This window comes from Megalobrama amblycephala, linkage group LG10 (assembly GCF_018812025.1).
Source record: "Megalobrama amblycephala isolate DHTTF-2021 linkage group LG10, ASM1881202v1, whole genome shotgun sequence".
Classification (NCBI taxonomy): Eukaryota; Metazoa; Chordata; class Actinopteri; order Cypriniformes; family Xenocyprididae; genus Megalobrama; species Megalobrama amblycephala.
Genome location: NC_063053.1, coordinates 10,009,922 through 10,036,351, shown reverse-complemented (window position 1 = coordinate 10,036,351; position 26,430 = coordinate 10,009,922). Strand labels below are relative to the sequence as shown.

General features: G+C 35.8%; 1 protein-coding gene across 2 annotated transcripts in view; it reads right to left on the bottom strand.

Annotated features, from left to right (window-relative positions):
• cdh23 (cadherin-related 23) overlaps window positions 1-26,430 on the bottom strand; it is a 292,980-nt gene that overhangs the window by 229,716 nt on the left and 36,834 nt on the right. For both annotated transcript variants that reach the window (XM_048204503.1, XM_048204504.1), the window contains exon 3: window positions 20,873-20,947. In XM_048204503.1, the coding sequence (XP_048060460.1) occupies window positions 20,873-20,947 (75 nt within the window). The remainder of the gene's footprint in view (window positions 1-20,872; window positions 20,948-26,430) is intronic.

The following is a 26,430-nucleotide window of genomic DNA, read 5'->3' as shown; positions in this document are numbered from 1 at the left end:
ACAACAACAATAGTGGACTACATGCTTGTGCTGCAGAAGCTACTAAGCCTATTAGCTTTACTAAAATAAAGCTTTATTTCTAAGCTTTACTAAAGTTTGTATACAGAGCGCAAGGTTTATGTGCATGCTCCAAGTCTTATTCTCCAATTTTAGTGTTTCTTTGTGGCAGAATTACAGCGCCACATACTGATCTGGCATGTATACTACCAAGGGCATAGATTTGGTTTCAACATTGGGGGGGGTTGAACGTTGGTATGCTGTCTGTTATTATTTTTTTTAATTAAAAAAATATCTGTTTTATGTGTAGAGTGATTGGATAATTTATTTCTTCTCTATCTATCTATCTATCTATCTATCTATCTATCTATCTATCTATCTATCTATCTATCTATCTATCTATCTATCTATCTATCTATCATCCTAACTTTATGAAATTTATGTATGATCATTCATCAAATTCTAACATAACAGTGATTCTAAAAAGAAAGAAATTATGTTAAAAATTGAAACCACCAGTAGGCGGCAGCAATTCGCTTTTTTATTGAGTGAGTCACTTAAATCGTTCATTCAGCCAATTCGTTCAAAAGTCAGATTAATTTAGGAAGAAAACAAACACCGATGTGAATACTTTTATCATTGACAATTAAAGACACTATTGAAAAATGAACTAAACCAGATGGCTGTTTTGGTTACTGGTTACAGTTACACTGATAGTTATGGCTAAATTGTAATGGATTAGCTAAAATATATGTGGAGTGTAGCTATTATACAATATTCTCATACCTCCTTCTCAGTACATGCTTTATTCTTTTTAACGTCCCTCTTTGACCAGCAGTTTAATATAGTCGACTGGGCAGCGGTTCTCTTCATTTTTGGTGTTGTTATTGTTTTGGTGAAAGTGCGACGCATTGGTTAGGCGTTACCAATCGGTTCAATGGAGGGGGAGTATTTTTTTGTCTAATTTATTATGACAAACTCATATTTGATTAGATACAAAATTATTGTTACAAAATAAATGAATTCTACATATTTTTTATTTGATATACTATGATTTTCATATTGAAATATTGGGGGGGTTGTAACTGATGGATTTGAATAATGGGGGGGGGGGTTACCTCCCCCCATCCCCCCCACTAACCCAACTAACCCTTTAATCTCATACTTTGATAAATAAAAAGTTTTAAAAAAACAGCAATAATTTGAAAAAAGTTTTTTGTTACAATGTAAAAGTCTTTACTGTCACTTTTGATCAATTTAATAAAATAAAAAAAACTATAGAAAAACAATTACTGACCTCAAACTTTTGAATGGTAGTGTATGTTTGTAGGCTTTATTTTTATAGCATATTTTTATTAAAATAAAAGGAAAATAAAGCAAAACAACAGCAAAATACTAAATAAAATAAAATTAAAAAATTAAAATGAATAAATCAAATTGATATTTTTCCTGCCTTTCACTTCACAAATCATGCATCAGCAAGTTTCTAGTTTCTAGAGAAGGGTTAGAAGTGTGTATAATCTCAAGGTGTCAAGCAAGTTGGTAGATGGCCAGCTGTAATTTAGAATTTTGGGTTTGCCAGTGTCACAATTGTCAACGGCCACCCGTCTGGACATGCCCCTGCAGTCACCTCCGAGCACGACCAACAGAAAGTGAAAAAGAAGCCTTTTAAATGTCAAACACTCTCTCCTGCGAGAGATAAGAGGGAGAGCCTCAATTATACACACATCCCTCCCAACCATCCAGCAAACACTCATGCACCTCCGTGAGACACAAACACAACCCCTATCCAGGTCGAAATTAAACGTGGAGAAGCGCCGCACTGCTAGATACTGTCAGATTGAAGACATAATTGCTTGGTCTTTGCAAGCTTAACCTGAATGACAATAAGAATCAATACAGCCGAAGTGAGAGAGGAGTGGACTGAGAGAATGAAGCAAAGATAAACAGTAGGAAAACAAAGAAAAAAAAAAAGCAAGAGAGAGGCAGGAGATTTGGGTCGTGCGGTTGAGGAGGTGACTCTCAGTGGAGACACAGGGCCGGTGGATTAATCCCATCAGACAACGCTGCTCCAAATGTCATCGGAGCGAAGGACATGATAACCTTTCAGCACACACACACAAACCCTTTCTGACACCTCTCTCCTAAATTCCCACACACTTTAACCCTCTCATTATCAGATGGATGCAAATATGCACAGAAAACGACATGACAGGCACAAAGCGGCACGCACACAGGCAGGTAAAGCCCGTGCGGGTGGTTGCTGTCGCCGGCTAGGCAGAGAGCGGGTCACTGATGTGAGACATCAATTTCCAGGTAGGCTGCTCTCAGCGGCTCTAGCAGGTATCAGCCGACACACACCTGCCCCTGATAAGCAGCTGCCGCAAAATGATCTCAACCACACACACACAGAACAAGCGCGCACAACATACATTATTCACACACACACACACACACCAGTACATCCATACACACCTACACGGCACACACAGAATTATTGAGAAATTTAATGAGTCATGCTTTACTATCACAGACATACAGTACTTTATCCTTGACAAATGAATAAAACAAATGAATAAATTATCTATAAACAACAGGTTTAAACCAATGACGAACAACTACATTAGAAAACAAACCAATGCAACAAAATAATAGGTTTGGGTTGGGTTTTTCTCAAAATACCTTAAACTCTTGAATCAATCGATCTACCTACAGTATCTGTCAGTGAATAATGAAATATAAGTATTAAAAAAGTATTCATTTCTTTCAAAAAACAAATTCTAACTTTGAACGGTATAGTGTATATATATAATCATTTTTATAAATTTAAAAGTAACTCATTACTTTTAAATTTAGCTACAACAAGTTTTAGTTACTTATGTTTCAAACGCAAGTTACTTTCTTTTCCCATTCATTGACTGACACCTATCTTGTCCCTATATTGAGAGAAATCGTGAGTGCAGAGGTGTTGTGTGCTCTGTGAACATGGTAATAATACTTCTAGAGTGAATTTACTCATCTCAATTGCACAAAAACAGATTCAGTATTCCTCAAAATTATTAAAGACTGTAAAATGTAAACTCAGAATATCCCACAAACCTGCAATACTTTATTAATATCAAATAATATCACTTTTTTTAAACCAATTTCTTTGCCACTGACCTTCGATGATCAAATTCAACCATATTAAAATGAATTTAGTTAAACATAACATTTGGGTTTTTTATTGCTGAAGAGTGTTGAAATTTCTATTTGTATTAAAAAAGTATTCATTTCTTTCAAAAAACAAATTCTAACTTTGAACGGTATAGTGTATATATATATATATAATCTTTTTTAATACTTTTATTCATCAAGGACACATCAAATTTATCGAAAGTGATAGTAAAAATGTTTACATTGTTACAATATTTCAAATAAATGTTATTCTTTTGAACTTTCTATTCATCAAAGAATCAGGAAAAAAAGTATAGTGTCACACACTTGCTTTTAACATTGATATTGTTTCTCGAGCAGCAAATCAGCATATTACAATGATTTCTGAAGGATCATGTGACGCTGAAGACTGGAGAAATTATGCTAAAAATTCAGCTTTGTCATCAAAGGGAGAAAATACATTTTAAAATACTGAAAACAATAAAAAAACTGTTTTAAATTTTAATAATATTTCACAATATTACTGGTTTTACTATATTTACTTGATCAAATATGCAGCTTTGGCGAGCATAAGAGACTTCTTTCAAACTCATTTTAAAAATTCTTACCGGCCCCAAACTTTTGGTGCTATCATTTGATCACTTAGAAACTTTATAGCACACATCTCTTCAACAAGCAGCTGATTTCAGTGAAGATCTAATATGATTGTATGAGACTAAACTGGCCCCTTGTGATCTAGGTCTACTTTTTGTTGGTTTACAGTACATCAGGTACTGTACTGAAGCACATAAAACATTATAGTAGTTTGCACTCTCAACACAAACGCTCAAACACACTTACGAATCTTTACGATTCCCATCAGGCTTCATGATGCCTGTGTGTGATGTAACAGAGCATTGAGATACAGTGTCAAATGGCTTCTGTCTTCTGTTTCTCCAGAAATGTAACCTTACACACCTGCAGCCTGAGTAAAGGTCAGTCAGTGAGATCATATAAACGTCAACCTGGACACAGACGGATATACTACAGCGAAACTGTCTGAAGACACACACACACACACACACACACACACACACACTTTCATACTTCAAGATCTTCTGTGTGAATATTACTACATAAATAAAGCTGAATTTTTTGAATGCTAAAATACTTTTTCCTACACCAGTTTAATGAAGCAACTGCACGTTTCTGATGTAATCTGATTTAAAAATCACATCAGGGTTTGGGTCTGAGCAGCAATGCAGTGTTTGGTAAAGTGAGCTTATTACTGCAGGTGCGTCTGTGAACACTTCCAAATGACCCCAATCAATTACGCATTAGAGCTAGCATCAGAAATACGCAAGCCCTTATAAATCATAAGACAATGATAGGGTCACCGAGAGGGAGAGAGAGGTAGAGGTGCTGAAGGACACCCAGTCTTTGCAATGTACACCCTCATAAAATTAAAGCAGTTACATTCACTTAATTTCATGGTTAGCAACACTTATTCTAAGCATCTCATGTACACTAGTGGATGAACAAAATGGGTTTTCAAATTACTAATGACTTAATAGAGCAGGGTAGCTGATGGTTAGGGAAGCTTGCTTCTGCCAATTTTTTTTAGAGAAAAGTCAGAGATATAGCGAGATACAGTGGGTATGGAAAGTATTCAGACCCCCTTAAATTTTTCACTCTTTGTTATATTGCAGCCATTTGCTAAAATCATTTAAGTTCATTTTTTTTCCTCATTAATGTACACACAGCACCCCATATTGACAGAAAAACATAGAATTGTTGACATTTTTGCAGATTTATTAAAAAAGAAAAACTGATATATCACATGGTCCTAAGTATTCAGACCCTTTGCTCAGTATTTAGTAGAAGCACCCTTTTGATCTAATACAGCCATGAGTCTTTTTGGGAAAGATGGACAAGTTGGGACAAGTTTTTCACACTTGGATTTGGGGATCCTCTGCCATTCCTCCTTGCAGATCCTCTCCAGTTCTGTCAGGTTGGATGGTAAACGTTGGTGGACATCCATTTTTAGGTCTCTCAAGAGATGCTCAATTGGGTTTAAGTCAGGGCTCTGGCTGGGCCATTCAAGAACAGTCACGGAGTTGTTGTGAAGCCACTCCTTCGTTATTTTAGCTGTGTGCTTAGGGTCATTGTCTTGTTGGAAGGTAAACCTTCGGCCTTTCTACAACTTAAAACTTTCTACAACTTTCTCCCATCTCCCGACTGCATCTCTGGAGCTCAGCCACAGTGATCTTTGGGTTCTTCTTTACCTCTCTCACCAAGGCTCTTCTCCCCCAATAGCTCAGTTTGGCCGGACGGCCAGCTCTAGGAAGGGTTCTGGTCATCCCAAATGTCTTCCATTTAAGGATTATGCAGGCCACTGTGCTCTTAGGAACCTTAAGTGCAGCAGAAATTTTTTGTAACCTTGGCCAGATCTGTGCCTTGCCACAATTCTGTCTCTGAGCTCTTCAGGCAGTTTCTTTGACCTCATGATTCTCATTTGCTCTGACATGCACTGTGAGCTGTAAGGTCTTATATAGACAAGTGTGTGGCTTTCCTAATCAAGTCCAATCAGTATAATCAAACACAGCTGAACTCAAATGAAGGTGTAGAACCATCTCAAGGATGATCAGAAGAAATGGACAGCACCTGAGTTAAATATATGAGTGTCACAGCAAAGGGTCTGAATACTTAGGACCATGTGATATTTCAGTTTTTCTTTTTTAATAAATCTGCAAAAATGTTAACAATTCTGTCAATATGGGGTGCTGTGTGTACATTAATGAGGAAAAAAATGAACTTAAATGATTTTAGCAAATGGCTGCAATATAACAAAGAGTGAAAAATTTAAGAGGGTCTGAATACTTTCCGTACCCACTGTATAAACTTGCAAATGTGAGAAAAAAGTCAGAATTGGGGATACAATTTTTAGAATTGTGAGATATAAACTCGCAATGGTGAGAAAAAAGTTAGAATTGCAAGATATAAACTCGCAAATGTGAGGGAAAAAAGTCAGAATTGTGGGATATAAACTCACAATAGCTAGAAAAATTCAGAATTGCAAGTTTATATCTTACAATTCTGACTTTATTTCTCAGAACTGCAACTTCATTTCTCAGAATTGTGACTTTATAAAGTCACAAATCTGAGAAAAAAAGTTGCAATTCTGGAGAAAAAAAAAATTGTGAGATTAAATTCCTGTTTATTTATTTATATATTAAGGGGTTGCTATATTATAAAACTCAAAAAAAAAAACATGGAATGATATTATCTGTGATGTTTCATTTAAGTCTTGGATGTTTCTCCTAAAACTAAAAAAAAAAATAGACACGAATGAGACAACTTTTTTCCATGTAGTAAGAATACAGAACTATAAAAAATAATAGCATAGCTCAGTTAATCTGATCATGTACAAATTTGATGAGAAATTTTTCATATTTGGTGCTTGACTGCAGACTGTTTACCAAGATGTAACTTGAGATCTGTTCTGAGCCTCTAGAGATGACACATGGGATGACACTTTTTCACAATATAAAAATCTGAAAAGCAGAAGAATTAAATATCAAATTATCTCCTAGCAAATACACTGTACATTGCAAAACACTGACATTTTGGGGGAGAATGAGGTAAAAAATTATCTTATTCATGTCATAATATCCCATTTACACCCTGTGCTATCATATTAAAATTAGTTTTCATTGTTTTTACCCTATTCAGTTGAAGTTAATAAGTGAAAACAACACTATTACAATTGCATCTAATAATACTATTCTAATAATTAGTTCAATTTACACAGCGCTTTCATGTAATTCAGCCCTTGCTCAAGGCAAATGGTAATGGTGTGTGGTCAGTACAGCACTCAAAATGCAATGTGATTGTTCAGAGCCCAGAGAACACCATGTGTTCTGCACACCCACACGTACAGTAATGCACACTATACAGCACAGATCTGATGGATGGTGTGTTTACAGACACCATTCAAGCGTTTAGGATTATCTCCTGGAACGAAAGTGAGAGGGAGGGAGCATAAATGTCGTCACCATTTTAAGTTACTGGAACTAGAGCAAACTGTGGTTAAGCGTGTGGTTCAAGGGCACAATGGTGATCGCTTAAGGGTCGCTTCTTGAAGGGTTCAAACGTACAACCTTTACCAGCCCAGATTTTAGCCATTAGACTACAGCCCTCCCTTTTCTTTCTTTCTTTTTAAACAGGATCTTTATTTATTGAAAACCTGCCTCCTTGCAGCCAGAGTTGAACCAGCCACCAAACATTGACCAACTATCAACATCCAGTCGAGCTACAGAAAGCACAGAGAATCTGACACAACACTGTATTATCAAAATAAATACACTTTACATTAAACATTTGCAGTACTAGAAAATAAGGATAAAGCTATAGCAAAGTTAAAGGAATAGTTCACATCAGACAGACAGATAGACAGGTCGATAGTACGGTAGTTGTTGTAGCATTTAAGTTGAGGTATTGTGTAGAATTAAGGGATGTAAAATAAGGCATTAATATGTGCTTTATAAGTACAGCCAATATTCTATTAATATGCAAGCTAATAAGCAACTAGTTAAAAGTGAGAATTGTTCCCCATACTAAGGTGTTACCGTTATATTACATATACAAGTTAATCTTTAAAACACTAAGGCTACGAAACACATGGCGCTGTTTAAACTAGCTTTTAAATGAGATGAGAACACACACTGCCAAACAGAACCTGAGGCCGTAACCATTGAAATAATTGCTCCAAGCGCTAAGAAATAAACTGTTTAACAAGGCCACTCATTTAGCTGTCAATCACAGATTCATTTACATTTGAGAAAGCAGAACTGCTCAAAAGAGAGCTATTCCTGAGGAAATTTTCTTCAATTCAAATCAACTCAATAAAGCTTTAGAGTGATTGTCTCTCCAACAGGTATAAATTTTCTCTTTTAAAATTCACTCTTTGAAAAAAAATATATTACATGAAGCTTTGAAAACTGTATTGTATATTAGCCAGAACTTCCATTAATTTCTGTACAGACCTTCTAAATGATCAATCTGAATTCAGTGGATTCATTCTTTAGTACAAATAAAGATAAAAACAGCAGATATATACAGATGCTAATTCTATATTAGCATTCACACAAAAACAAAAAATGCCATCTTTCATAAAGTGTAAAAGGAAAGTGATGGTGATTTATATTGTCAAGTTCAAAAAATACAAAAAAACTTCATTAAAAAAAACCATATAAAAAATTAAAATAACAACAATAATCAAGCCCACAGCTCTGGGTGTGTGTTCACGGTGTGTGTGTGTGTGTGTGTGTGTGTGTGTGTTCACGGTGTGTGTGTGCACACTTGGATGGGTGAAATACAGAGCACAAATTCTGAGTATGGGACACCATACTTGGCTACACGTCACTTCACTCACTAGTAGTTCATACAGCTTGTGCTTCTGACTTGTTTGAGCTTTTTTTGTAAGCCTGTTTGTGACACAAAGCTATTGTATGGCTTCAGAAAACTTGAAATAAACGACATTGGTCATATGGACTATTGTTATGTTGTTGTTTTTTTGTTTTTGGAACTTGGCAAATGGCAATATAATAAAACATCTATTCATAAAGTACATACACTACTGTTCAAAATGTTGGGCTCTGGAAGATTTTTTTGAACTATAGTAAAAACAAAAATTAATAGTAAAAATATAGTAAAAACAGCAAATATTGTGAAATATTATTCCAATTTAAAAATAACCATTTTCTATTTGAATATATTTTAAAATGTAATTTATTCCTATGATGGTAAATCTGAATTTTCAGCATCATTACTCCAGTCTCTATCGTCACATGATCCTTCAGAAATCATTCTAATATGCTGATTTGCTGCTTAAGAAACATTTCTTATTATTATCAATGTTGAAAACAGTTGTGCTGCTTGATGAAAGAAAAGCGTTTATTTGAAATAGAAACAGAAATCTTTACTGTCACTTTTGATCAGATTAATGCATTCTTGCTGGGAAAAAAAAGTATTTATAAAAAAAAAAAAAAAAAAAAAAACTTACTGACCCCAAACTTTTGAAACGCAGAGTATGATTTAAATTAAATCAAGGTGAGTGGCTGGAGTATAAAAGCATAACCTTTAGTCAATCCAAACAGGGGCAAGGAAATGTTAGACATTATCAGTATGCTTGAGGAAAACTGATAATATTCACCCTGCGGTCTCTTCCTGCCCCTTTATTATTCAATTAGAAAAGCCAAGGAGCTCATTAATGGAAAGATTTTAACATGCAAGAAATTGGCCCTTACAGACACACGCAAACATGCATTAATACAAATGCATATGATTAGTTTCATCTCAGCATAAGGGCATGTGTATGAGAGAGAGTGTGTGAAGTTTAAATGCCATGTTTAAACTGAGTCTGAGTGAACAAGTGGATCAAAATAAAGTGGATTATCAGATTAAAGGGTTTTGCCACATGCTGCGTTTGAGTTAAATACACAAACTTCCTCTGAAATCACACTGCTAAATTACCACACAAAAACACAGAGAGAGAGAGAGAGAGAGAGAGAGAGAGCGCACATCAAAGGGAAAGGTGTGTGATTTGTTATTAGATGTTCATTATTCAGCAGGTGTTTATGTTAACGTGACATGGTGTGTGAAACATTTCACATGTGTACTAATTGATTTGAGAGATTTCTCCATGTCACATGTATATACATGTCACATGTATATACTTGTGTGTTTAAGGATTCATCAGAGGCCAAATGTTCTGGGAATCTGACAACAACATTCCCCCTTTTATTCAAATATGAAAATTCCATTTCTTGGTTTTGAATGTGAGTGTTATTTAATTAAATTTTATGCCACATCTGCTTTCTTTCCAGTGTGATATCTAATATGTGTATAATTGAATAGCTCTGTTATAGTAGTCTAGTGAATGTGTGGGAGTGAAAGAGTATAAAAATACACTCGTATGCAGTTCCACATCTCTCACCCAACATGACAAAGCTTTACCCAGCATTCCTGCATACTTCTATGGACATAAAAACAGCATAACACTATACGCAAACACAGTAGATCACAATGACTCAGCTGGACAGAGAAGGAACCTAATCCCACCAATTAGAGTTCATGGAAATCTGACCCCTGAGGATTGAATATCCACATCCAGTTTGGATTCATTGTAAAATCTGACACATATGATCTGACACAAGTATCCTTACTAATAAAACTAGAGTTACAAGCAAAATGGGTATTACAGTCTGATGTTGCAGTATTGTACATTTATTTCCACAAAGAACTTTTTGGCTTTAGTTATTTAGAAAACCATCTACATGTGCTGTAGAGCCCAGAAACCAATATGCTGGTCTGAAAAATCTATAAATTATAATCAAAAGTAAACTCAAGAAGCCTACAAATCGAAAACCTAACCAAACCATGCTGTAAAGAATCATTGGAAAACATTTATTTTAAAGCGTGTCTAAACACCACTGAGCTGTGGAGGTCAGGTCAGGACACAACACAGAAACATCACATTTATCTTACTCTATAATAACCTGTAAGTAGGGTGGGTGATATGACCAAAATCTTATTTAACAATATAAGAAATTTTGTTTCACGATAACTATATTTATCACAATATGTTTCTTTTTGTTTGTTTGTTTGTTTGTTTTGTTATCAAAATTAGGAACAAAGCAGCAAATTTGAAACAATAGGAAAAATACAATAACAAAAATATAAATTAAACAAATCAAGTTTTTCAGGTTCAATTATGGTTCGTCTTAAACAGCAGGGCACTGATCAGGAGGTTGGCCATTTTAAGGTCTGTCTCAATAGCAAAATCCTTCCAGTGCACTGAAACGTTCGCTCCCTAAAAAGACCTTCGTTCATCTTCGGAAAACAAATTAAGATATTTTCTGGCCTCCGATAGACTGCAACATTATTACATCGATAAATAGTCCATGTGAATACAGTGGTTCAACCTTAATGTTATGAAGCGACGAGAATACTTTTTCTGTGGAAAAAAACAAACAAAAATAACTTTTGGACACAAAAAATTTTTTTATCTTCCCTGTCATTCTCCTGCACTGCTGACATGGTAAACACAGTGCAGCGCTTCCAGGTTCTAAGTCAGAACGGCGACTCAGTATTGGCTGATGCTGTACATGTGAGCAGCACAACACATGCATGTGATGCTGACATAGGAGCTGGCCTTGAAAGTGATAATAATACTGCCGTCTATCGGAGTTCAAAAAGCTCACGGATTTCATTAAAAATATCTTAATTTGTGTTCCGAAGATGAATGAAGGTCTTGCGGGGTTAGAACGACGTAAGGGTGAGTAATTAATGACATCATTTTTATTTTCGGGTGAATTAACCCTTTAATGGACGTTCAGAAACACGAAACAAATCACATGAGCCAACTTACCACACAATAGATGTTTTGTAAAAACAAACTGTTATTTAATACTATTTCAGCATAAAAATACATCACTAAACAGGCACTGAACATAATCTAGCTAACATTTTTAATTAATTTACATCTGAAATGTTGCAGGTATACAAACCCGATTCCAAAAAAGTTGGGACACTGTACAAATTGTGAATAAAAATAGGAATGCAATAATTTACAAATCTCATAAACTTATATTTTATTCACAATAGAATATAGATAAAATATCAAATGTTGAAAGTGAGACATAATATCATCCAAAGATTCAGAGAATCTGGAACAATCTCTGTGCGTAAGGGTCAAGGCTGGAAAACCATACTGGATGCCCGTGATCACATACAGGAATGCTACTGTAATGGAAATCACAACAGTGTCGGTGAACACAATCCACCGTGCCATTCGCCGTTGCCGGCTAAAACTCTATAGGTCAAAAAAGAAGCCATATCTAAACATGATCCAGAAGCGCAGGCGTTTTCTCTGGGCCAAGGCTCATTTAAAATGGATTGTGGCAAAGTGGAAAATTGTTCTGTGGTCAGACAAATCAAAATTTGAAGTTCTTTTTGGAAGACTTGGACGCCATGTCATCCGGACTAAAGAGGACAAGGACAACCCAAGTTGTTAATAGCGCTCAGTTCAGAAGCCTGCATCTCTGATGGTATGGGGTTGCATGAGTGAGTGTGGCATGGGCAGCTTACACATCTGGAAAGGCACCATCAATGCTGAAAGGTATATCCAAGTTCTAGAACAACATATGCTCCCATCCAGACATCATCTCTTTCAGGGAAGACCTTGCATTTTCCAACATGACAATGTCAGACCAAATACTGCATCAATTACAACATCATGGCTGCGTAGAAGGAGGATCCGGGTACTGAAATGGCCAGCCTGCAGTCCAGATCTTTCACACATAGAAAACATTTGGCGCATCATAAAGAGGAAGATGCGACAAAGAAGACCTAAGACAGTTGAGCAACTAGAAGCCTGTATTAGACAAGAATGGGACAACATTCCTATTCCTAAACTTGAGCAACTTGTCTCCTCAGTCCCCAGACATTTGCAGACTGTTATAAAAAGAAGAGGGGATGCCACACAGTGGTAAACATGGCCTTGTCCCAACTTTTTTGAGATGTGTTGATGCCATGAAATTTAATATCAACTTATTTTTCCCTGAAAATTATACATTTTCTCAGTTTAAACATTTGAAATGTCATCTATGTTGTATTCTGAATAAAAATATTGAAATTTGAAACTTCCACATCATTGCATTCTGTTTTTATTCACAATTTGTACAGTGTCCCAACTTTTTTGGAATCGGGTTTGTATGAAACAATCAAAGTATTTATCATAATGTACTTGAAGTAACATTTAAAAAATATCAGTTCTGCTGTTGTTCATAAATACCAGCAGTGACGTTGTACAATGAGGATGCTGTCATGCCATCATCAGTGTCCCAGTGTGTATTGAGCCAGGGTCCTTACTGTCCTTATCAGTGCCCAAATTCATGCACACGATATACTGATTCATGAACTAGGGAGCTGACTGAGTCGCACCCAGAATCATAAACACACTGGTTTTTAGTGCAAATAGTTTTAGTCTTCACTGCACTTTGCCATTCTTCTAGTTATTTAGCAAATAATGAATCGGACGCCTGCAAATTCACAGGAAGTAATTTACATTCGTATTGAAAAATAAGGCAGGTTGTCTAAGACCTAAGACCCATATCCAGACAAAATATTTGAGTTTTGAGACCCAGACCATGCAATGCACGCTGATATTTCAACCTCTGGTTCACCTAAGCGGTGCATTTCTGAGCTCTTAATGAAGTCTTCACACTCCTCTCAGTGGTAGCAGCAGACTGCTGTTAAACTAACATTATAATTATCTGCAGTATGCCCTTTATTCAAAGCCAAACAGGCCTGAAGTATTCTGTCATTTAAACAGATGAATGCACATGCTACAGTTAGCTAATTGACTAATTAGTCTAATTAAGCCACTTGCCAATTTGGGAGTAAGCAAACAGAGGCGTCTCAGTGGAATTTTCCAGATAGAAGGAAGGAGAGAGTCATAAATTGGCTGGCTGATAAACTACTGCAGTGAGACACCAGCTTAAAACACATACAAACAGCACCCCTATGGACACTGGGGGCAACGGAGTGACTACAGCAACAGTACCAATATGTACACTAAGAAAGTCATAAAACAATAAGCCATAAGAGGTTGTGCGTTACAGAGTGCCTAAAACACACTTAATCACTTACACGTGGAAAAATGCAAACCCAAAGACCATTGCAGAATACTTAATTTTAAAAAAAAAAGACCAAAGACATTTGGTATTCTACTCTCAGACCCTAATAACAAGGTATTATTTTCACACCAAATAAAATAATAAATCCAAAAAATAAATAAATGAACAAAACATTTTTCAAAAATTAGGAAATGCATTTGGAACGTCCTAGGCAAAGTGGGGATCAGCATAACTTTACCATTTTGTGATGACTTTGCATTCATGGAAAATATGAACTAAGAAAACATATTTCATTAAATAAATAAATGAAAAATTAATGAATTCAGAATATACACTGCCCAGCCAAAAAAAAAAAAAAAAAAAAATAAAATAAAATAAAATAAATCGCTGTTTGGATTTTAATAGGCAAATACTTAAGAATCTATGAATAGATCATTATTACAGTGATTATTATGTTTCTAGCATGTTATATGTTTGGCAACGGTTCTTTTAACCCTTAAAGATGGAGTGTGATTCTGAACTAAACTTGTTAATTTATTTAAAAAAAATGTAACCTAATTTTGTTTTTGTTTTTCTTTAAATGTGTTTATTATTTATGTGTTTATTAAATGTGTTTATTACCGTTTTGCTGTTGTTTTGAAAATTCAATAAATAAATCATAAATAAATTTTAAAAAAAGATGGAGTGTGTAGCTTTTCATTTCTTAAACAACCTTGTAGGAAGACACATCATGGCCATATTCCAGGATGACAACGTCAAGATTCACCAGGGTTAAAATTGTGAAAGAATGGTTCAGAGAGCATGAAGAATCATTTTCACACATGAATTGGCACCTCTGAGTCCAGACCTTAAATTCATTGAATGTCTTCAGAATGTGCTGGAGTAGAGTTTACAGAGTGCTCACCTCTTGCATTGTCAATACAAGATCTTGACCAAAAATTGATGCACCTCTTGATGGAAATAACATCACAACATTTATTTCCATCGAGAGGTGCATGATTTTTTTGGTCAAGATCCTATACTGACAATGCAAGAGGTGAGCACTCTGTAAAGTCTCCTCCAGCACATCCCAAAAACTTGCAAATTGCATTGCCAATTCATGTGTGAAAATGATTCTTCATGCTCCCTCCCAACAATTCTTTCACAATTTGAACCTAATGAACCTCTTGACATTGTCCTCCTAGAATATGGCCATGATACATCTTAATACATGGTTGTTTAAGAAATGAAAAGCTACACACTCCATCTTTTAGGGTTAAAAGATCCGTTGCCAAACATATAACATTCTGGAAAAATAATAACCACTGTAATAATGATCCATCCATTGACTCTTAAGTATTTGCCTATTAAAATCCAAACAGCGACCTTTTTTTTTTTGGGCAGGGCAGTGTAGTTCAGTTTAAACAAAAATATTAAGCAGCACTATTGTTTTCAACAATAATGCTAATAAGAAAAGTTTCTTGAGCAGAAAATCAGCATGTTAGGATGATTTGAAGAATCATGTGACACTGAAGACTGAAGTAACCATCAGGAATAAATTACATTTTAAAATATATTCTAATAGAAAACAGTTACTTTAATTTGTACTAATATTTCACAATATTACTGTCTTGCGACATTTTACTTACTCTATATTTAGGGTACATTTACACAACAACGATGTACTAAAAACAGAAAAACTTCCTTTGCGTTTTTCACATACAGTTCACAAAACACTGTATTATTAATGCCAGGCCAGTAGTTGGCGATGTCACTTTGTAAAGAAGAACTACACGCCTATAGACTGAACACATAATCCGCATGTGCATGACGTTACCGTTTTCACAAATTCACGTTTTTGTCGTTTAAACAGAGACAATAACAGTATCATTTTCAAAAACTTGAACTTTGAAACCTGTTTCAAAATGCATTTTCAGGCCACCAAAATGCCACTGACGTAAATGAATGGCCAAAATGCATAAAAAGTTTTCAGTTTTTAGTTGAAAACGGTATTGTGTAAACAGCCCCTTAGAGTGTTACAATTTCCACTGTTATATTTGTCCCCTATAAGCACAAGCTCACTAATGCACTCACAAAAATGCATCAAGTAATATGAAGCACAAACTCACTTGATCCTGTACAAACACAGATACTGTTCGTGTGATTATATGCATATACACACACCCCAGTGGAAAGTCTGTGTCTCCATCAAGTCATGAGTGTGAACGTGTTGGTTTGCATGCGTTTATTAGTGTAAGTGTGTGTGTTTGTGTCGGGGTGTGCCAGTGCGTGTGTCATTTGGAAGTCCTCCAGTACGAGGACATCTGCGCTACTAATAAACTATAACTCTGACAAATTGGCACTGTCCAATCATCCGCCCTCTCCATGAATAAGCCATCAGAGTCATCCAATCAGACATGGCTGATGGCTCTGACCACCAATCAGAGTCAGGCAGGGCAGAGAGGACACACAGGGCACGCTGACACTGCTGCAGGTGGAAATGAACCCTGACTGAACCAGTGATAGTCTGGGAACAGCTTGTCACATCCTAATTAATCTCAATAAACAGAAATCAACTAATTAGGATCTGCACAACAACTCTTTAACTAGTCAACTGGTCATACAAAAAGTAGTCGACTAGTCGTGAGTTCATTGTTTACCTTTTGTAATTTGGCAGCATCAACGTCTTTGCTGTTCAGCGCTGTGTTAATGGAGAGTGTGCAAGTCAAGGAAATGTTCATGCTGCATGCATTGTCAAAGTTTCATGTAGCTTAAGACATTTGTTCAGTTTCAGGGTGGGTAACAGGAATTTTGGCACTCTAAATGAATGGATCGCATATACAATGAAACAAGGAGGCCAGAAGAAATGGATGGGATATATGATATCACGAAAGAATATGATGAGTTTTACATAATGCTTAAACTAGCTATGCATCCACATATCCAAGCTACTTGAATAAGTAGAATGTCCAAATATGTAGTATTTGCATCTAAATAGATAGTAAAGTAAAGATCAATCACAATTCAAGTATGACAATGATGTCATCGCTGTCTGTTCATTTTGAATGCTGAACATTCTCTCAATGAACATTCTGTCAATGAACATTCTGTCAATGTCAATGGGAGATTTTCAATTTCAGTATTTTCAAGTTTCAATTTATGTATTGATCATTTCCAATCAAGCTGTAATTGTCAAATTATTATAATTGTGTCAAAATTGCACTGTAAAAATAATAATTAATTGTATATCTAGCCTTAGCACGACAGAGGTGTCAGTCATTTTATTGCACCTCCATCATTTCCATCACAGAATGCTATTATATAATGTAACTTATTACATTATAATATATAATGCAAAATATGCACATTACCGAAATGAATAAAAAAAGCTCAAAGGTTTGGGGTAGGTAAGAATTCTTATCGTTTTTGAGTCTCTTACGGTCACCGAGGCTGCATTTATTTAATCAAAAATACAGTAAAAACAGCAATATTGTGAAATACTATTACAATTTATGATAAATACTTTCTATTTAAATTTTTTGTTTATAAAATGTCATTTATTTCAGTGATGCAAAGTTGAATTTTCAGCATCAGTACTTCAATCTTCACAAGATCCTTCAGAAATCATTCTAATATGCTGAATTGCTGATCAAAAACATTTCTTATTATTATCAATGCTGTTGTGCTGCTTCATATTTTTGCAGAAACCATGATACATATTTTTGATGAATAGAAAGTTCAAAAGAACAGCATTTATTTGAAATACAAATCTTCTGTAACATTATAAATGTCTTTACTGTCACACTTGACCAATTTAATGCAATGTTACTGAATAAAGTATTAATTTCTTTAAAAAAAATTCGTACTGACCCCAAACATTTTATTGGTAGTTTTTGTTTATACACTTTTGGACATTGTTAGCAGACAAATTAAATAAACTAGTGAGTGTGAAAAGCATGTTTTAAGAGAATGTATTTTCGTCAAGTCACTTCCTAAAGTGCCCATAGTTTAAGAAACAATGCATTATAATGTATTAGAGGCACAATTGTGAGCTCTTATGAAACACATGCACACACACTGCTTGTTTGCAGATGGTTCACGTAAAATGGGCTGGATGGCAGAATTCTGAGATTTTATGGATAAGTGTGGTGTAAGTGTATTTGCGGTTCAGAGAGCCTCCTATCAGCGGAGAGGCCCGATAGATCTATTTTAAAACCAACTCACGACAACACGCGGCAAGGTGATGAAAACCCTGACACTCTCAAATTGCCCTGTCAATCATCGGGGTCCCTAAAAATGCTGAAATACATACAGGCACAGACAGAAATTTAACGACAGAAACTGTTAGAGTAAAACACTGCTTGAGACCAAACACACTAGTGGTGCAACGGACCACAAAACTCACGGTTCGGATCATTTTACGGTTTTCGAGTCACGGTCAGGATCATGTTTCGGATCAGCACAAAAAATAATAATACATTGGTGGGGAATGTAACTTTGCTTTTAATGTATTATTTAAAACCCACTTTAAAGGGTTAGTTCACCCAAAAATTAAAATAATTTCATTTACTACTCACCCTCATACCGTTCCACACCCGTAAGACCTTCGTTTATCTTCGGAACACAAATTAAGATATTTTTGTTGAAATCCGATGGCTCAGTGAGGCCTGCATAGCCAGCAATGAATTTCCTCTCTCAAGATCCATTAATGTACTAAAAACATATTTAAATCGGTTCATGTGAGTACAGTGGTTCAATAATAATATTATAAAGCGACGAGATATTTTTTGGTGCGCCAAAAAAACAAAATAACGACTTATTGTGATGGCCGATTTCAAAACACTGCTTCATGAAGCTTCAGAACGTTATGAATCAGCGTGTCGAATCATGATTCGGATCGCGTGTCAAACCGGCAAACTGCTGAAATCATGTGACTGCACTCCGAACCGCTGATTCGAACCACTGATTCATAACGCTCCGAAGCTCCGAGAGAGGAAGTGTCATTGCTCCCTATGCAGGCCTCACTGAGCCATTGGATTTCAACAAAAATATCTTAATTTGCATTCCGTAGATTAACGAAGGTTTTACGGGTGTGGAACGGCATGAGGGTGAGTAATAAATGACATTATTTTAATTTTTGGGTGAACTAACCCTTTAAGTACTTCTAACCTAAAGAAAAAAACTACTAGCCAAACTAATAAAGTTCAAACAGTATTAAAGGCAAGTGAACTGTCAGCTTTACAGGCTTATGACCTGTTAAGCTGTCTGAATCACAGTCACGCACTGTTCGCTGTTTGCCAGAGGAGAACTGGCCCCCCGACCGAGCCTTGTCTCTCTCAAGGTTTTTTCCTCCATTTTTATCACCTGTTTGTCACCTGATGTCACCTGTTGGAGTTTGGGTTCTTAGCCGCTGTCGCCTTTGGCTTGCTTAGTTGGGGACACTTGATATTCAACAATGTTTTGGTTTGCCTGCATTGACACCATTGTATGTGATCTATGTTAAAAACTATTGATTTTTTAAAACAGAATGAATCAATACTGTATTTACTTAAGCTGGACAATGACACCATTTTCACAGAGCTGCTGTGCAGCCAAAATTATTTACCAGTTATCACTGTAAAGCTGCTTTGACATAATCTGCATTGTAAAAAGCACTGTATAAATAAAAGTGACTTGACTTGACAGTAAAAAATTAAGAACATATATACAAATTACAAGCATATAGATAAACATAATAAAACAAATGTACAAATAACGTAAGGTCTAACAGTAGTATTCAGGTACAGAAATGCTATCATTAAATGTAAAATAATACTATAGTGTTTACTGTATTCACTGTGTTATCTTTGTTAAAGCTGTTTTTGTTGCTTGATTAACATTTTTGACCCAGACACAAACAGCAGTTTTATAGGCTGTTGTCACTTTAAGACCTAATCCAGTATAACGATAAACATCCAATTTCTTTCTCAACAGAGTTTACATTCACTTAAGACATCAAACTCTACTGAAATCAGTTCTAGAAAGTATAAAATAACATAAAATGCAACTTTGCAAACTGTGTTTACAACATTAAATGTTTTATTTCTTGTATAATCTACCAAATGCAGAAAAAGTGCAAGTTACAATGTACGTTTTCAAGAGTTTTTTTTTTTTTTAAATGGAGAGAAGCCATTTCTCTAAGCTTAAAACACAGTGCAAGTGCTTTACTCTAGCAAATAGAGTTAAATTATACATAAGTGTTTATCATTCAGTCCATAACAAAAGAGTGTTTAAAAACGAGGAAAAATAAGGAACAGTGAGGCAAACCGCAGACTGAGGGTCAGATAAGACCACAAAAGCAGCTTATGATAACAAGAGGTCACAAGGTTAAATAAACATGCATGCTCTTTGACCTATAGACTGGGAGAGGTGAAAGAGGCATTAAAGACAGGAAAACTATGAATAAGGGATGAAGAGGAATAGTAAGAGGTGAGATGGGAAGTAAAGACTGTAAGGAGGGATTAACACCCTTTATAAAATGAAAATATTTGCTAAAAAGTGTATGTATATGTTAATGTATAAATATGTATTGCTGTAGTGCCGGTGCTTTACTGGAAGCTTTTAAAGAGGGTTTTACCATGCAAACTGAGCAACTAAATCAACTGATTTCAGTCAAAGGTGTTAATGTATATCATGAGTTTATCATTTTCATCCTAGCAGAATTTGAGATAAGGTACTTTTCAAATATTTAATTCACTGAAGAAGCCATTACCACATGGTCATTTCATGCATAAACCATTTTTTGTTGAATTTCTAGCTAAAATAACTTTTTCATACTCCAACACTGAAATCAAAATGCACACATCTAGTTAAGGATATCTATTCTAACTATGGGTCTTTTGCTTAGCTTGCACACAAAAACAACTGAACAAACTGAAAATCAAACGAAACATGGTCCATTCAGCATTCATGGACTGAAATCAACAAAAATGAAAACTAAGTTCAGACAGCATGTGTAGAAAGATCCATCAGTGTGTGTACAGACAGAGCAGTATGTGTGTATGTTTGCGAGAGACACTCACCCACTGGTGTGTTCTCATAGATGAGCAGGTATGACTGGAAGAAGTAATTCTGGAAACGAGGCGGCTGATTAGAGGCTGGAAGACAGAGAGACAGAGACATGGGTCTAAATAAGAGAAAAAACATACAGTTACAGCAGTTCCATTAGATGGCAAACAGAAAATGACACTGATGGGCACCAAATGAATGCTCTCAGTGTGGAGCCTTCCCCAATCAATATAAGGGCCAAGAACGTGTGCACTTTTGTAAGAGGCCATATGTAGAAGTGATTTGACAGTGAAAATCAGCCTCTTCTACAGCACCCTTAAAAAAAATTAGGTTTCAAAAGAGGGTTTTCACAGCAATCTCGTGGAAGAATCGTTTTGGGTTCCCCAACGAACCTTTCAGTAAACAGTTCTTAAACTTTCTTTTTCTTAGATTGAAGAACATTTTAATAATCTACAGAACATTTTTCCACTATAAAGAACCTTTTGTATGTTAAAGGTTCTTCCTGGAACCGTAGATGCCAAAAAAAGAAAATTTTTCTTGTGAAAAATCCTTTTTTTCAGAACCATTAGCCAGTGAGTGAGTTGGTTAGTTCTGTATGTAACCAACCTGAAAAGTAAATATCATATATATAGCGACGAGAATACATTTTATACTTTTTGTGCACAAAAACAAAAAACAAAAACAGGGTAGAGAAGAAATTCTCTAATAAAATTCTCTAATTCTCTGAATAAAGTCATTATTTTTGTTTTGTCTTTGCACACAAAAAGTATTCTTGTCGCTTAATAACATTAAGGTTGAACCAATGTATTCACATGGACTATTTTAAAGATGACTTTAATACCTTTATGGACCTTGAATGACGGTAATTATGTTGCTTTCTATGGGTGATAAAAAAACAAACAAACTTGGATTTCATCAAAAATATCTCAATTTGTGTCCCGGAGATGAACAAAGTTCTTACAGGTTTTGAACGACAATGAGGGTGAGTAATTAATGACATAAAATTTCATTTTTGGGTGAACTATCCCTTTAACATACAAATCTGTCTTACAGCATAACATACAGTATCTTACTTGGGTTCCCACTTCCCAAACATTAGCACTCAATATTTCACTACTACTACTACTTCACACCTTGCTCTGACATGTGTAAACTTCCCCATCTGCGTTTTTTGTGTGCGAGGCATGTTTCCCCAGTGTATACACGCGTGTATGTGTTCTCTTTCCAGGGGTAGCAGGAGACAAGCTGATTTGTCAGGAAGATCAGGAGAGCTTTGATCATATGCATGGGTAGTGGGCCACAGAGACAACACACACTCTAGAAAGGGCTTGTACGTATGTGTGTGTTTGAAGTGTTGGTGTCTGATAGGGTGAATCACTCTTTGACTCCGCTTTGAACGTGGCAAGAACAAACCCAGAGAGAGAGAGGGAGAGATGCCGAGCAAGGAACGAGAGCGATCGACTGTGCATCTGCCAATACACACTTACTAGAATCAATCTAGAGTAACACATCAGCCTGTGTTAATTACTGGACCATTACAGAATGGCAGCAGAGATTAAAACGAGTTTTAGGTGTGTGACAAAGTGGATCGGAGATTTAATGAGAGTTCCTGCCAAAAGCAAAAAAAAACTGCTGCATCTGTCCTGGTTTCAGCTCCAGATCTTTACACTGTAATGATAAAATTAATAGTCATATCATTATTGTTGCTTAATGAAATTTTCTTTGAGCCCCATGCACTGAAATTAAACTGTAATGAATACTGAAATGAATATGATTTAATTGAATTTTCACACTTAAGATTGTAAGGCATGTTTCACAGACACTGTAAACCCTAATGCTCAAAATACTTAATTGGTTTGAGTAGAACAAACTTAAATTAAACAAATTAGTTCAGTTAGATTAACTGTTATGAGTATTTAGAACTTTCTTTTTCTTTTGAGTTCACAGCACTGACATATTTCAAGTAAACTTTTTCATTGTTTTGAGTTGTATGAACACATTTCTTTTAATTTAGATGAACTTAAGTTTAACTGAAACTGGGCTGGGATTTCTATTTCGCATCATGCTTTGCCCATGGCAGTCGAAAGGGAGAGTAAATGTTAAAATTAAGTGTTATATAATGTTTTTTTGTGCAAGATTAATGGTAAGGGAGATTTAGTAGTGACAAGGTTGGAGAGCAGGTAAGTTACATGATTTTGGCATTTGGAATTTTCTGAATTTTCTTATTAGGGTTTACAGTGAAGTAAATAACTTAATAAAAATTTAATTTGCAAGAACTCAAAATAAAAAAGTTAATTAACTAAATATTTTATGTTAATTGCTATTAAAATTTATGAGTTCGCTAACTCAGTACTTCAATATAGGAGCAATTAACACACATGAGTACTACAAACTCAAACTTGGTAGTTCTGCTTACTTAAAATTGGGAACATCATTACTCAAAAAAAAATTGATGTAACTGATTACCTCAAATTTTTTGAGTTAGCTCAACTTATCCGGGTTTACAGTGCATCCAATGTCTGAAACATATAAGTGATGTGTATTTATTTCAGCGCCTATGTCTGTGTGCAAAACTTGAAAAACAAGTAGAAATGCATTAAGGTACACTTCACATAATGCCCAAAATGCAGGCATAGTTCACCCAAAAGTAAAAATTGACACTCAGTTTGTTCCAAACCTGTATAAATTTCTTTGTTCTGCTAAACACAAAGGAAGATATTTTGAGGAATGCAGGAAACTGAACAGTTCTGGGGCACCACTGACTTCCATAGTATTTTTTTTTTTATACTATGAAGTCAATGGTGACCCAAAGCAGCCTGGTTACAAACTTTCTCCAAAATATCTTCTTTTGTGTTCAGCAGAAAAAAATAATTTATACAGGTTTGGAACAGCTTGAGGGTTAGTAAAGGATGACAGAATTTTCATTTTTGGGTGAACTATCCCTTTAAAGGTGAAGTATGTAGTTTCTGCGTCACTAGTGGCACCTAACGGAATTACAAAAAAAAAGCAATTTTCAAACAACCTTGCAAACGCCCCTTTCGTGGGTTGCACCTCCCCCAACTCACACATCACAAATACAGCTCTTACGGGTGCTTGTGATAGAATGTCTTAACAGGTAAAAGTAGGCTATTTTCAGTAAAAGGTTTAACATAAGTTCTACTTATTTTAGCTTTGTTGCTGTGTGTCATGAGTAAGCAATAGGCTTTATGTCGCACATCACATGAACAAACAGGAAAACAGGTCTCACTGCATCCACTTGTTGGAGAAAGTGTCAACGGCAGTACGAACTGACAGTGATATCTATGGGCTCTAGCGTTAATTTTGATCACGGCTTGTCTTTAAAAACATTTGTCGTAGGAGAAGTCGCACTGCAGGACTGTGCGGCAAAGCTTCTGACACTGCCAGAATTTCATCTGAGGTAAAATTTGATTGCAATGGTCATTAATCGGCTGTCTGTTAACATGTCAAACTAGCGATCAAAGACTACAGATTTTAGCCTAGGATTATGGGAATCTTGTAGGATTCTCAAAATGTGTTTGAGAATCCTATTTTGTGCACTCGCCTTAAAGGGTTAGTTCACCCAAAAATGAAAATAATGTCATTTATTACTCACCCTCATGCCGTTCCACAACCGTAAGTCCTTTGTTAATCTTCTGAACACAAATTAAGATATTTTTGTTGAAATCCGAAGACTCCGGTGAGGCCTTTATAGCCAGCAATGACATTTTCTCTCTCAAGATCCATTAATGTACTAAAAACATATTTAAGTCGGTTCATGTGAGTACAGTGGTTCAATATTAATATTATAAAGGGACGAGAATATTTTTGGTACGCCAAAATCATGATTCGGCTGCGTGTCAAACCACCAAACTGCTAAAATCACATGACTTTGGCGCTCCAAACCGCTGATTCGACACGCTGATTCATAATGCTCCGAAGCTTCCTGAAGCAGCGTTTTGAAATCGGCCATCACTTTATAAGTCGTTTTTTTTGGCGCACCAAAAATATTCTCATCGCTTTATAATATTAACATTGAATCACTGTACTCACATGAACCGATTTAAATCTGTTTTTAGTACCTTTATGGATCTTGAGAGAGGAAATGTCATTGCTCCCTATGCAGGCCTCACGGAGCCATTGGATTTCAACAAAAATATCTTAATTTGCGTTCCGAAGATTAACGAAGGTTTTACGGGTGTAGAACGGTATGAGGGTGAGTAATAAATGACAGAATTTTCCTTTTTGGGTGAACTAACCCTTTAAGACTGGAAAGAGATTGACAGATTTGAGTGGACCACTCTCAATGTTTAGATGGTGCCTGGGGGGATCAATTTTTACACTTTTTGGAGAGATAAAGCCATGAACAGCTTTTGACTGGCACTTTTCCACTGCGTGGTACGACTCGGCTCGGCATGGCACAGCACGGTTAGGCTCGCTTTACTTTCGGTTTGCTTTTCCACTACAGTTTGGTACCACTTCAAAGTGGGTGGGATTATAGACTGATTGTTATAGTTGTACCGCATCTACTGGCATGGATCCGCTCCTCGGCTACCAACGAGAGGAACTTCTGCACTTCTACTACTGACCACGATACAGCCATTTCTTTTTTCAAGTTGCGTGCGATGGTCGTTTAAAGCAAGTAATTTAAAAAAAGTTGTGTGAACAAATGATACTGCGGTGGCTGTAACTGACTATTTAAATCTAGCGGGTTTGGTGTCTCGTGTTTCAAATCCATTGACGCTGGTAGTGACGATTCTCTCTGACCAATCAGTGATCTGCAGTGTTTACACGTCACATTTTACTATTGGTACAGCTCACTTGGAACCTCAACCGAGGTGGTACTATTGAAGTGAGCCGTACCGTACAGTGGAAAAAATGCCATAATAGTAGACAATAAACTTGGTTAAGAAAATGTATTTTAACATCAAAAATCGTACATACTTCACCTATTAACCAATTTATCAACACATTCTTTACAATACAGGGTTTAATGAAGCAGTTTAGTTTACACTTTGTAATAGTTCACAATGGCCTGCTCTAGCCAATTTTAGAATTTACAGCCACGTCAAGGAAAAACCCGCAAATACCCGCAGCTGTACTTATGCTGCTTACAGACACAGGATGTGTGAAACTGGCTTGCTAGCTGATGTTTTACCATTGTGACATTGACTGAGAGTCTTTTGAGTGAACAGGTCGGACAGAAACTCACGTCATATCAGATCTCTTCACAGACATCATCATTTTTTATGAAGACAGCTCACCTCTCTTCCACCTCTTCCACTTTTTACCTTAAAGTGAAAGTTCACCAAAAAAAATACAAATAAAAAAAATAATGAAAATCCTTTACTCACCTTCACTCTTCACCTTTACTCTTTTTTCAGAGTAACACAAAATGAGTAGCAGAACAGAAAGGCTGTTCATGGTCCAAAAGTACTTCATATGATTCTTGCTCTACACTCTAAAGGAAAATGGTTCTAAACAGTACCAAATTAGGGTTCTTCGGTTTGTAACAATAGCAGAACCCAATGCTAAATAGAACCCTTTTTATAAGGTTCTATAAAGAACCATGCTA